At 30.3% G+C, this 14,316-nt stretch overlaps 1 protein-coding gene across 1 annotated transcript in view; it reads left to right on the plus strand.

Moving 5' to 3' along the window:
• Positions 1-14,316, plus strand: part of LOC143072160 (focadhesin-like) — a 292,655-nt gene that overhangs the window by 218,006 nt on the left and 60,333 nt on the right. Inside the window, exons 16-18 of the mRNA XM_076246976.1 lie at positions 7,529-7,604; positions 7,996-8,130; positions 13,973-14,114. Of these exons, the coding sequence (XP_076103091.1) occupies positions 7,529-7,604; positions 7,996-8,130; positions 13,973-14,114 (353 nt within the window). The remainder of the gene's footprint in view (positions 1-7,528; positions 7,605-7,995; positions 8,131-13,972; positions 14,115-14,316) is intronic.

Consider the following 14,316-nt stretch of genomic DNA (forward strand, 5'->3'; position numbering starts at 1 on the left):
TTTCTTATTTATATGACACTGTCGTAGAAGATTTATTTCTGGCCTGCCTAATTGTTGTTATTCCAAGTTAATTTATTGTCTTAATTATCTCGCATATTAAGTTTGTCATTTGTGCGTGTACAACCATTCCCTCTAATTGTATGATTAGGATGTCCAATAAAAGATCTGAGGATGACAAAAGACAAACATAATCAACAGGAATCCTTGGATAATCATATGACCTATATTATATGCTTGACCAACTTGATTTGGTTTGTTTTAAATTTTTATTGAGGTCCAAAGTGTTAATACATCTGTGACATTTTGTTACATTTAAAGTTAAGCATTTTATGCTTAGTTTAAGTTTTGCATGTTGGTCTAAATTATATGATGATCCAAGGTTCTGTTGAAAATTTGATATTACATCTTGTAATAAAGATGAAATCTAAGCTCAAAAACATATAAAATGTAAAGAATTATTTTTTATGCCTTACCCAAGTTGTAGTGGGGCATATATTTTTTTTCTAATTTGTGCTTCTTGTCAATAATGGTTCTATTCTAGTTTGGGTTATTTCAGTTGTACACATGAAACTATTAACAAAATTAAAGACATAAATCCTGTTCACACCATATTACAAGCAGAATACCTTATCCCGATTTTCATGAAGATGTTATTAAAAGAGCCCATAAATTTAGATATGATCCTTCCAAACTTCTTGATCTTTTGAATAAACTGACATTCTGAAAGGTGATTAATTACAAATTATTTCCTTGTAGAAATTGAATAAGTCACTTTGAACTAATAACTCATGAACCCAACCAAATAATAATGAATAAATCTGTCCTTCATGACTACAAGCAGTAAACAGATTTTGTCTGGCAGTTATTATAATTCATTTTGCAATGATAAAACCTGTCCCATGCCATCAATATAATTTGAATGAAATGCCAGCTATGTTTTTCATCAACCATATACAAGTATGATGACAGTGCCTTAGGCATGGCAAAACTTTCATTAATCCTAGTTTATGACCTTGGCTCAAAGATCATTTGCCTAGGTATTAATATGGTTAATTTATCTCTGTATTATTTGGTCATCGATCTAGAAACCAAATTTCCTTATACACTCTAGACACCAGTGTTGAAATGATTTTTTCCCACCTGCCTAATTGTTTTTATTCCAAGTTAGTTTATTGTCTTAATATCTTTTATATTAGGTTTGTCATTTGTGCGTGTTCAATGACTCCTTCTAATCTGACTATCAGCTGTCCTCTGAGTATTAATGACCTTTACTTACTTTAGTAGTAAAAAAGTAAGTTGATGTCAGGGAGTGTCATTAAGGAATTAGAGTCTTCCTTAATAGTGCTGGCATTTTAGAAAAAAAATATTAAAGTAAATACCCTTTCATTTAAAGTTCTTTCTAAAAGGTCTGGATTAGAATTATATTATAGTCAAAAACAGAGAGCAACAAAGAGCCTAATTTTGATATTTCTGTTAATTCAGAAATTATTGCATAGGTCTAGTAAACTGGTTTAATCTCAGTCTGTGTTTAATTGCCTGTTTTACTGTCTGTCCATCCTTTCAATATTTTTACACTTTCCTCAGAAATCACAAATTAGAATTCCCTGAACTTTGGTATCCAGCTTCATTTTTATTATATTCTAACATATAATGGCCAAGCATTAAATTATCGTCGCATTTATCTCAAAAACCAAAAATCAATGTTTCCTGGATTTGGAATCACCTTTCATTTGAGCAAATTGCTATGCCTTTTTTACATTTATTTTTTATTTACATGTATTGCTCTGCAATCAACTTCCTGTTTACCAATTGCACATTATTAATTATAGCAGGGGTATCATTTGTGGGGAATTCTCACAGTGCAACTTGTTTTATTTTATCATTTGTGGGGAATTCTCACAGTTCAACTTGTTTTATTTTGTCATCTCTATGTGTTGTCAAAGGAGTAAGGCCTAAAGGGCCGATTTTGGCATCAAATTTCAGGCTCATCTGATGAAAGATTTTGGACACTTTTTAAACACTTAAGTGTCTACTTTAGTCAATTCAATAAGTTTATGTGAAAAATTTGAACTGATTTAGTCATTTCAGACGCTCAAATTCAAGCTTAAATATGAAAAATCTTACAAATATGCCATAATATGGCACTTTTCAGATGTTTTTTGTCAAAAATGAAATTGGCCGCATCCATGTTCACTCTCAACCTTTTTATATGTTATGTATTATCATCAAATACAATTTACATTTAGATATTAAGAATGAACACGAATGCGGCCACTTCCATTTAATACGGAAACCATCTAAAAATTATCTCAAATGCTAGAATTGTGAAGATTTCAGTGATTTAGCATGACTTAATATCATGCTAGTACCCAATATATGTGCATTGTATTGTCAAAAACAGCCCATATTTATGTAGCAGAAGTATTCTACTTTCCAATAAAGAGAAAAGGTTTACATTTTAAAAATTTTGTAAAACTGCTATATTTTAGGCCCAAAAGGGGGTCTTACAGGACCTACTCCTTTATCCAACATGTCTGTTTAATGATAAACAAACTTTACATCCAGCTGTAATAGACACAGCTGTATATTTACAGGGTATATTTAAAAATGATCAGTTGACATCTTGCTGTTTTCTCATGGTTATATCATAACCACACTTCTTCCCCTTATTTAGATATCAGATGACCATTATGTCAAATTTGATTGGTTAGTTATAACCAATCATCAGTCTTTAGTAAAGGGATGTCAATGAGTACTAGAGTATTCGAGTTACCTTGGTAGTACCAAGTATCGATTATCCAAATGATACTCGACTTATCGGTTCACTGTTATAATGTTGTTGCTTTCTTTAACAAAAATATTTCTATTGAGAGAGCTTCTCGGGAAATTATATATTAATCAAAATGAATAAAAATCTAAATACAATTCAAATGTTTGCGTTTAACTGTCATTTAAAATTTCTCCAAATAGAAGTATGTGTAGGATATATGAACACGAGCATTTTTCCAAGGCTTACACTTTTAACTAATCTTAGTCCCTCCCACATCTTTGTACCGTCAGAGCATATATTTTCATCAGCAGGAATGTTTGTTACCTATTAAATTTTAAAAATCGCTTCGTCCCTGAAAAAATTGACAAGATAATATAATTTAGATAAGAACAATTCTGTTTCACCGTGTATTGACCCTCTGCAAACGATTAATGGCATCCAATCATCATCCCTTTGTTGATAATTAAATGTGTTTTTATGGTTCTCAAATACTGTTGTTTGAGTAATACATTTTCTATAGATATTGATTAATTACTTGATTAGATTATTACCAGTTTACATAATTAGTACATGTATTAAATGAGCTATTAATTATGGTATAAAGTTCCTTCAACTATTTTTTGGTCTTAATGGTAAAAATGTTGAGAATATTACGATCATAAGACAACGACCCACAATACAGAACATGGGTATAATTTTGTGTTTCCCTTTTATGTAAATGTTTTACCGAGCGAGTACTTGAGTATCGCTCTGCAAATCAAACGAGTAATCGATTAGTAAATCTTCACCGAGTTGACATCCCTAGTCTTTACTAATGTTCTTGGAAGGTGACTGAAATTCTTTGGCAATTTGTTCCAGATCTTGAACCAGGAAGAGTAATGAATCAAGAAACTATTGAAGTTTAATAGACTTAATTGAAACAATAGTTCTCATCCAGGAAGTGTAATAAATCTACTGCATAGTTGTAACTGTTGGAATTTTATACATTTAACGGAAACCATTAGTTCTTTATGGTTTTTATTGTGTTTTTATTAATTTTGTTATTACTTTTTATATTGTTTTTCTATTTATATGTCCAATTTGTCAATTCTATGAGAATTACTGAACATTGTTGTCTTATATAAAAACATAACTGTTTCATTTTTGGAGAATACTATTTTTCAATCATGCTCAGAACGAAGAAAATATTTGTGAGGCCCCTCATGGGGGGGTCCTAGTAATCACATAATCACCATTTTTTTGCCAATATAATCACATAATCATTAAATATTTGCTTATCTTTAGTAATCAAATAATCATAAACTAAAAATACAGTCCTAGGTAATCAAATAATCATGAAATATTTGGCTTAATAATCAAATAATCATTAAAAAAACGGCCAAGTAATCACATAATCAAAAACCCCATGAGGGCCCTCATTTGTTTGTATTTTTACATTTCTGTACTAATAGTAGTTTTACGGTGTCTTGATCAAAACCTTGGAAAGTATTTTAATGATTAAGCATATATATATATTGAACAAGCAGCTACCTATAAACTTTTATAAAGCAGCAAAATTAAAGCCTTAAGGAAGTATTATGAGTGACATATCATCAAAATCAATTGAGCTACACTGTTATGAAATGTTGAACTATATTTTTACTGAAATAAGAAACAAAATAATTACATACCAATTATGAAGAATGTTTGAAATTTAATGTCTGCACGAAATTCTGCAATTATAGTGGTTTCTCAAGTTACATAAGAGACAGTATATTTTTGGTAATTTGTTAGTTCAAAAAGGTAATGATAATTATGACAGAAATTTTTGAATTTACAGAAAAAGATGTACTAATATAAAACCTGAAATGTTTGTCTTTAAAAATATCATAGATTTATAATGCTATCTAAAATAACTGGGGTTTGTAGAATGGAAAGAAATCATAATCTAAAGACTAATTCTAACAAGGTTTGAATCATATACTAGTACAGAAATTAGCCCTCAGCCCAAAAATATATTTGTGTCTTGTGATTAACATTTTGCAGACAAATACTTTTGGGAAGATTGCTTGTTAGGATTACCTTGATTTAGTCAAATTGTTCCTTAAATTTACTAATTTTCTATTGATATGGATCAGCAAATTGATTTTGATACTGATTTTAATAAAAAGAACTGGTTATTAATCAACCTGCATCTTCAAGCCATTCCTTTGTCCTGATCATGTATGAACTATTTTCCACTGGATGTTAAACAACTAACAATCAATCAATCAATCAAGCAATTCCACAAAAACATCTTGAGACCTGATCGACCAATTCCTTTCATTATTAAGAATGTTGTTTCTCATCGCAAATTGGTGGTGAAACTTATATTTGACCCTTTCAATTCTTTCTGTTCATCTAAGTAATGGCCCTTGATATCTTTACAGCATATTTTTAAAATGCTATTTCTATTGTAGTGATACTGTAGTATAAGTAAAACTATTTTGAAGTACAAAATGTATATCAAAAGTTTGAATTTTAAAAAATCTCAAAATTTTATACCAAGTCTAGAATAGAATATAAAAACAGTATCAATTAAAATAGTAATGATAAAGCAAATATGTTCAATATACAGAGGACCAATGTGGAGGGATGTAATGGAGGGTACATTCATGACCAATATAAATGGTAAAAAATCTTGCCAAATGACATTAAACTGTAATTTTTGGTGTATGATGATTAGAAAAGCATCTGGTTTTGATGAATTATGTTGAATTTTATCAAAAATATTGGTAACGATTATTATTTGAGACCTCTGACAAATCAAGATAAGGATATTTTGATGAATCACAGTAAAATGCTAACCAATTTGACACTAACAGATGTAAAAAAAAAATACTGTTTGATTCCTGATGGTAAAGGTCTTTCTCACCCTCAGTGTGAGCTTTCCCGGTAGCTTTTTTGTATCAGATCTTGAACCAGGAAGTATAATCAATCTCCAAATAGTAGGAATTTCATTACAAAATGTCTTTATCCTGGAAGTGTAATGAACCTAGAAGCTATTAGAATTTGATACATTTAATGGAAGCCATAGTCTTTATGGTTTTTATTCTTTGCTTTATTTATTGTATTATTACTTTTTTATATGGTTTTTCAATTTATCTGTCCAATTTGTCAATTAGATACGGTAAGAATTAAAGAACATTGCTGTCTTATATAATGACATAACTGTTTTATTTCAGAGAATAGTGTTTTGTCAATCATGTTCGGGATGTAGAACCTTTTTAAGTCTAATTTCACATTTCTGTACTTTAGTGTAACATGTTTAACTGTGTTGTATAACCTTGGCAAGACTGATTTTTATGCCTCCGTTGTAGATGAGGGGGCATTAAGTTTTACCCATGTCCATCTGTACGTCCCAAAGTTGGTTTCCTTTCTTTAACTTTAGTTTGCCTCAACCAAATATTATGAAACTTATACATATGCAACGCTTATTACCACAAAACACAGATCAAGTTTAAATTTTAGTGGTGTCACTTTAACTGTTAGAGTTATGCCCCTATACCAACAGAAAAAAAAGCTGAATTTTTCGTTTAGGTAAATTTATGTAAGAAACTTTTGCACAATGCTTATTAAACAAAACTCAGATCAAGTACAAATTTAAGTGGTGTCCCTTTAACTGTTCTAGAGTTATGCCCCTTTACTAATGGAAAAACTGCTTAATTTTCCGTTTCCTTTCTCTAATTTAAGTTTGCCTCAATTAAATGTTATGAAACTTATACACAATAGTTATTACCTCAAAACTCAGATCAAGTACAAATTTGGGTAGTGTCACTTTTACCGTTCATCAGTTATGTCCCTTTATCAACTTATAGGATATGCAAGTGAGGCATCATGTGTGCCCAATGGTCACATTCTCCATTTGTTTAAGGTTAAAATACACATAGTCAATCTGCAACTACATTGAAGTTAATTTTTGAAAAGCAGCAAAAATCCTTTTTCTAAGAACACATGTACTGGTATCTTGTTATAGCATGATCTTTATATAGTGCTGTTGTAATGAAATGATGAACTGTTTTCACTGAAATAAGAAAAACTAAAAGCACATATATATATATACCAATTACGAGGATTGTTTTATAAAAAGACTGCAGATATTTCTGCAATTAGAATGGCTTCAATAACACATGATACAGTTTACTTTATCCAATTTGTTAGTTCAAAAAGATTAAAGTACAATAAACTTCTTGAATTGGCAGAAATAAATTAAGTCAGTCAATGTACTTCAAATTAAAACATGCTATTTTTGTTTGTAAAATTTTATTTCCATAGATTATGCAGACTTAGATAATATTTATTGCAATAAAATGTCTAAAGTCACAATATTTTAAATAATTTGAGATATTTGAAAGCACTAACCATTTTTTTTTGTTTTTACTAAAATCATGCCATGTCTTTAATGGAAATTAATTTTGATTTTCAAAAAGGAAGATCTAGTTATTGATAGGGGTAGTAACTGTAGTTTTACATGCCTACAGATCCATTTCATACCCGATACAATCACTATACTCAGAGCACAGTTTAGCCAATTCATTTTACATTGTACATCTTAAAATGGAAGTCAAATTTGAATTTGGCTATTTCTAATTATGCTTTTCAGGAGTAATTGCCCTTTATTGCTCTAACAATGTCACTAATGAACTCAATGTAAACCTGGTTTGCTGTTTGACATTGTGTTCTGGAAAAAGATTGAAGAGAAATGTATCATTAATTTTGATTTTTAATTTATTATTTCAGACCAGTTGTGGTTGAGAAAATATGTGATCTGTTTTCATTGGTTCCAGACCATGCAGTTGATACACCAGAGTATCAGGTATGTCTTTGGTAATAGCTTATTCACTGTTTCAGAATCTAATGCATTCTGAGTAATATTTTCAAAAGCATACACCAAAACGTTGTGATTGATTAAAAATGTTCTAAAGAATTGAAATTTAACCAATGATGTAAAGTTATTTTCATTTTGGTGTACAAACAGTGAGATTACTCATAGTTCTTTAAAAGATTCTGAAAAGGCAAATAAAGTTGAAACATCAATATGTCAGCTGTATCCTGATATCAGAACATGAGGTTAACTTAACATGTATTTGTACATTTAGATGACACACCAAAATATCAGATATTGCAATCAACTAGAAAAATTTATACAGTTATGACAAAATTTGTATTTATAAACATTGAAAAGTACCATTTTGTTTTTGTTTCAGAAATTTGTATTTGACACAGTAAGAAACCTATGGTTGCTGTCTACTAGTCTGTATGATAATGTGTCTCAGGCTGCCTTCCAGGCATTATCAATGTTCCCTGCTGATCTGTTTAAAATGTCACATCTTCCTCAAACAGTAAGTCCAGAAGTAATATTTGATATTTTTACACAAATATCTTTTAGACGAAAAGGTTTTTGAGACAGTCACCAAATTTTACAATAAAACTCCCCAATTTATGCACAGAAAACAGTTATGGATCCTCCTAGTTATTGGTTTATGTAGTTCATTTATTGTGATTACTTAGCTTGAAAACTCTAAGGTTAACAAGTTCAAACTCTGCTTATTACAAGGTTTTGTTTGAGTTTGATCTTAGTTGACAAGGATTGCAAGTTTTTTCTTCTCTGGTCAGTGGTTCTCTACCTGATAAACAAAATCCATCAATAAAAACTAGCTGACATGATATAGCCAAGGTTGATAAAAGGCAAGTTAAAACACCAACAAACAAAAACAAACCATGAGCTTAAGGTTTTCCTTTTTTGTAAGCCATATTTTATGGGTGTTGCTAAATGGCAGAAACAGAAAACGGAAAGGTTTTAGCAATCTTTTACAAGGTTTTCAAGATAATTGGCAAAAACACAAGTCATCAATACCGGCCTAATACCTTAGTAGATATTTTTGCATTTAGGCTAAGTATCTCAAACATGCATTACCTGAAAGATGCTCTAACATAAAGTATGATCCAACATAATGTGTAATCAGATAGAAGTGCACCAAAACATCGATAAGGACATGTTACAGACATATTAATGTTATGTTTTGAAAAAGCCCCATTTAAACTGAAAATAAACAGTTACAGGAAACCAGGTAAAACAAAATGTTGGATTTACTCATTCCTATGCTTCCGCAAGCAAAGAGTCGTGGTGAATTGGAAAACATCAAACAGGTCCAACAGTGTTTTAAGTAAATGATATCAGTGATATCTTGAATATTATAGGATGTTTGGCCAGTTGAAACATCAAAACGTTCAGATGTGAAGTGTAAATTAAAGTATTATTTCCATAAAAAAAAAAAAAGAACAGAGAAGAATGGATTTTCAGTTGTCTTGACATAGCATCCAAATCTTTAAAAACTACCAATATAAATAAAAGTAAATTTCAAATTTCAACTTTCCTCTAGTGTGAATGAATATAAATTCATGTCTATGTTGACAGGCGTCATTATGTGAAGCTGGATCTTTTCATCTTTCCGGAGACACTTTTTGTGAGATTCGTGTTGATCAGCCTTTAGTTTTTATGTTGTGTTTTGTGTTGTATTGTTTGTCTGTTTGTCTTTTGGTCTTTTTGTCTTTTTGGTCTTTTTTTAGTCATGGCGTTGTCAGTTTATTTTCGACTTGTGAGTTTGAATCTCCTTTTAGTATCGTTCAGCTATCTTTTAAAGTTTTTCAACTACAGTAAAACAGCATACTTAATGAGTGACACGATTTTCAATTGTAATCTTATGAAATATATTTCATGGCTATTTGAGAGGGATTGAATAACCTAAGAAATTGAATTTTCAGAGAAGAACTAAGGGGCATGCTATTTGAAGCAGTGTTGAAAATTTGAGTTTGAAAAGCCTAGGACATTACTACAACTAACTAGATAAGAGCACTGTGCAAATCGTATATCCATGTAGGATTCTAATTTTCCGCCTCTTTTTTCACATCAATTCGTTATTATTGATTTGAAATTCCAGGAGTGTAATGTGTTTTCCACGTTTAAACCAAAAACATACTTCTGTATTGTAATCGAGCAAGAAAGGCTTTGTATAGTGAGTGATTTTCTCAATTTTTACATAAAAATAAAGTGTATTCACATTTCTATTCTACTTCCCGGGTCTCCTTGCGGGTTGTTGTCCATTAACCATTGTCCCATTAGGTTTTTTGTATGTTTTCTTTCCATTGGCATTATACAAGAAAAGATACAGCGAAAATCACCAATGCAGAACAACACAACAAGATACACAACATCACTCATTTTAATTCAAGGCAATTGAAAAAAAGAAACAAAGAAAAAAACGATTGAAATCATTTTTCCAAAATTAGATCACTTTACAACCTTTCTATAGAATCAAGACCAATGTCCATCTTTTTAGGTCGTATGTAGATTTATTTGTTGTTGTTGAGTTACTATCTTATTGATATTTATCCTACTTTTTTAAATTTTTTAAATAAGAACAGTCAAACAGCTGAAAAAAACATTAAAACAAGAAAACAAGAAAACCAATCTACTCTATATAAAACAAAGAGAAACAAGAAACAATAATGAACAACACCAACAAACGACAATCACTGACTATATTGAATTGCATGAACGATGTACGCATGACTTCATCAAATATATAAAACACAAAAACACAAAAAACAACATAGTCTCGATTATTTCAATACTTTATGCTTTAAAGTCTTTTATTTTAAATGCATTCATCTTAAATACCATATTAAATGACTACACCTATGTATCGACCCGCGGTCTGAGCGTTGTGGATTACTGCGTAGTACCGTACGAAATGCTGGATATTTTCAACAAATTTAAAGTTTCAAGAACTAGTTTAATTATAGAGCAAATATGTGCTAATGGTAAATTTGACCTTCAGAAAATTATCCCAGATCACTCTCTACTTACTTGGGAAATAACGTTGAAATTTAGTCAAAGTATTAAAAATGCTGCGCAACCAAAAAACAATCGTAAAACTAAAACCAAATATGACATCAAAAATATACCAGAAGACTGGCTCAGTTCGGAAGCTGCTCTGAATGAAATTAATATTATTATTCAAAATTTGGAAATTTCAAATGTAACACAAGACAAGATTAACAACATGTATGATGCATTTGTGAATGTTATTAAAACGGAAATGTCTACAAAATTATCATCTAAAGTGATTGTCTTATCCGACGGGGTAAATAATAAAAGAAGAAGATGTAAGAAACCTTGGTGGAGTGAGGAGTTAACTGAATTATGGAACGACGTTTGTGCATCCGAAAAAATATGGATTAAGTGTAAAATTCAAAATCAGAAAAAGTTTTTTCGACAAGTATTTGTTAATAAAAGGAAACTATTTGATAAAGCGGTCCAAAAGGCAAAACGCCAATATTGGTACTCTATGCAGGAAGAATTGAGTAATTCGTGTGGAAACCCAAAAGAGTTTTGGCGAAAAATTGGAAAAATTGGTGTAGGTAGTGAGCGCCAAAATCATATTCCTATGGAAGTAAAATTAGATAATGGTCATATTTCTAGTGATAAAGATGAAGTTTTAAATAAATGGAAGTGTGATTTCTCTAATATGTTTAATAGAAATGATGATAGTGATGTAAATATATGTGAAAATGATGTAGATGTTTTATATGATGATATGTTAGATTGTGAAATATCTGTGGAAGAAGTATTTAATGTTTTAAAATGTTCCAAAAATGGTAAATCACCTGGATATGACGAAATACCAGTTGAATTGTATAAGAACCAAACTATGTTAAATGCACTAACTAGAGTTTTCAATATTTGTTTTGACTCTGGTAAAGTTCCAGCAATGTGGTCAAAAGGGATTATAACGCCTATTCCAAAAAGCTCAACATCAGATCCGAGGGATCCCTTGTCGTACCGTGGTATAACTTTGGCACCAGTTTCATACAAACTGTATTGTGGAGTATTGAACTCTCGACTAACATATAAGCTTGATGATATTGACTTCCTTTGTGACGAGCAAAATGGTTTTAGAAAAGGACGTAGTACTGTTGACCATTTAAGTACATTGGCTACTATTATAGAAACTAGAAAACTTCGTAAACAATCAACATATGTGGCATTCATTGACTTCAAAAAAGCTTACGATTGGATAAATAGAAATTTATTATTTTGTAAATTAAAAACACTTGGTATTAGTTCAAAAATGTTAAAATCACTATATTCTCTTTATAACAATGTACAGTCTTGTGTTAAAGTAAATGGTAACTTAACAGATTGGTTTGACGTAAATTGTGGTCTAAAACAAGGGTGTATCCTTTCGCCTTTGTTATTTAATATTTATATCAATGATCTTGTTGATGAGGTCAAGAAATTGAACATAGGTATAGACATTGAAAATGATAAAGTGAGCATGTTGTTATATGCAGATGATCTTGTTTTTATCACGGAGAATGAGAGTGATTTACAAAAAATATTAGATGTTTTGAATATATGGTGTTGTACTAATGACCTTACTGTTAACTTAGAAAAATCTAAAATAGTACATTTTAGAACACAGTCTGTATCTAGATCAAATTTTTCATTTTTGTTTAATGGTAACAATATTGATATTGTTTCCCAATACACATATTTAGGTTTATTGTTTACTGAGCATTTAAGCTATGATAATATGGCAAAAGCAGTTGCTAAAGCCGCCAGTAGATCGTTGGGTCTGTTAATATCTAAATGTAAAGCTAATGGTGGATTTCAATATTGTACATTTACAAAATTATTTGATACACTTGTATGGTCTGTAATAGATTATGGTGCCTCTATATGGGGAACACGTGATTTTTCATGTATAAATAGTATTAAAAATAGAGCCATGCGTTTTTTCATGGGTGTAGGTAAATACACGCCTAATATGTCTTTGTATGGTGACATGGGCTGGATGCCTTGTAAAATCAAACAGTGGACTAGTGTTTTTAGAAACTGGACACGTTTTAATAAAATGAATGATGATAGAGTAAATAAAAAAGTGTTTATATGGGGTAACACATGTAAAAAAGTAAAAAATTGGCATTTTAGAGTAAAAAATAAGTTTAAAGAACTTGATATGGAATATTTGTGCAATGGTGCTATTTTGAACAAGGATTTAGTTAAGAATATTGAAAATGTATGTTTTGCAAAATTTAAGGAAGAATGGTATGCCAAGATTATGTCAGATGATAAAAATAAATTACGTACATATAGAATGTTCAAAAATGTATATGGCGTAGAAAATTATTTAATTTTTAATATACCAGGTAGATACAAGAGTGCTTTAGCAAAATTTAGATGTGGTGTAGCACCCATCAGAATTGAAACTGGTCGTTATGAGAATATTGATATTGAAAATAGATTATGTTTTAACTGTACTGATGACGTTGAAGATGAAAAACATGTTTTGTTAAACTGTCCTGTATATTCAGATATTCGTAATGTTATTTTTAACCATGCTAGTATTGTTGATGAGAATTTTTTACATATGTCTGATAATGAGAAATTTATCTTTCTTTTTACAAATGAAAATATGGTATTTTATACTGCCAAAATCTGCTATGAAATTTTAATAAAGCGAAAATGTATTTTATATTCATGATAGTTGACTTAAGTTGTATTTGTATTATAATTTAAGAAAAATTGTTTTATAGTCTCTCATAACTCTTTATAGAGTGGCTCTTGTTGTTAATTTGTGTTTTAAAAAGCTGTATATTTTATATGTAACAAGTGGTGAGACTTTAATAAAGTATTTGTCTTGTCTTGTCTTGTCTTTTTATCTTTCTTTGTAAACATATTTTATACTACAGTATAAAACAAAGGAAACATGCCTATTTAGATAAAATAACCAAACAGAAAATATGCTAATTCTTTCTTTTTCCATTTTCGGTTTCTGTTCCGTTTTCTGTTTCCGCCATTTTGCAACGCCCATATTTTATACTAACTTAGTGTTAAACCAGAATAAAATATTACAATGCTTAAAAGAGAAAAAAGATACTAAAGGGACATCCAAACTCACAAATTGAAACCAAGCTGACAACGCAAAACTGACAACTTTAAACTGGCAACTTTATGGCAAAAGAGACCAAAGACAAATAACTGTACACAAAATACATCATAGAAAACTATATAAAGCTTAAGCAAAATGAACCCCACCACATACTGAAGGTGATCTCAAAGGCTCTGTAAGGGTAAGCAGGTCCTCTTCCAAATAATATTGAATTATGTTTTAACAGCTAATAGAAGACTTCACAGATCAGGCAAAGATAATATCAGCACAAGGGGAGACAACTCTATCTGTGGATGATGTTTGGCCTAATATTCCAGCCTTACTCTATGTCAGATTATTGAAGCATATCAGAAAAGGAAGTCACAAAGGTAAACTTAACCTTAGTGAGACACATGTGGCTGATGATGCTTTTATTTTAGTTTGACCTTTGTTTTCACGGAATTTGACTTTTATTGGTACTTGGGAATTTTCTAATTCTATAACAATAAAATCCATGAAAATTTAGTCTTGTTAAATATTAGTTATCCTAAGTATTGAATGGAACTGGTTTCAACAATACCAATTAAATCC

This window comes from Mytilus galloprovincialis, chromosome 4 (assembly GCF_965363235.1).
Source record: "Mytilus galloprovincialis chromosome 4, xbMytGall1.hap1.1, whole genome shotgun sequence".
Lineage (NCBI taxonomy): Eukaryota > Metazoa > Mollusca > Bivalvia > Mytilida > Mytilidae > Mytilus > Mytilus galloprovincialis.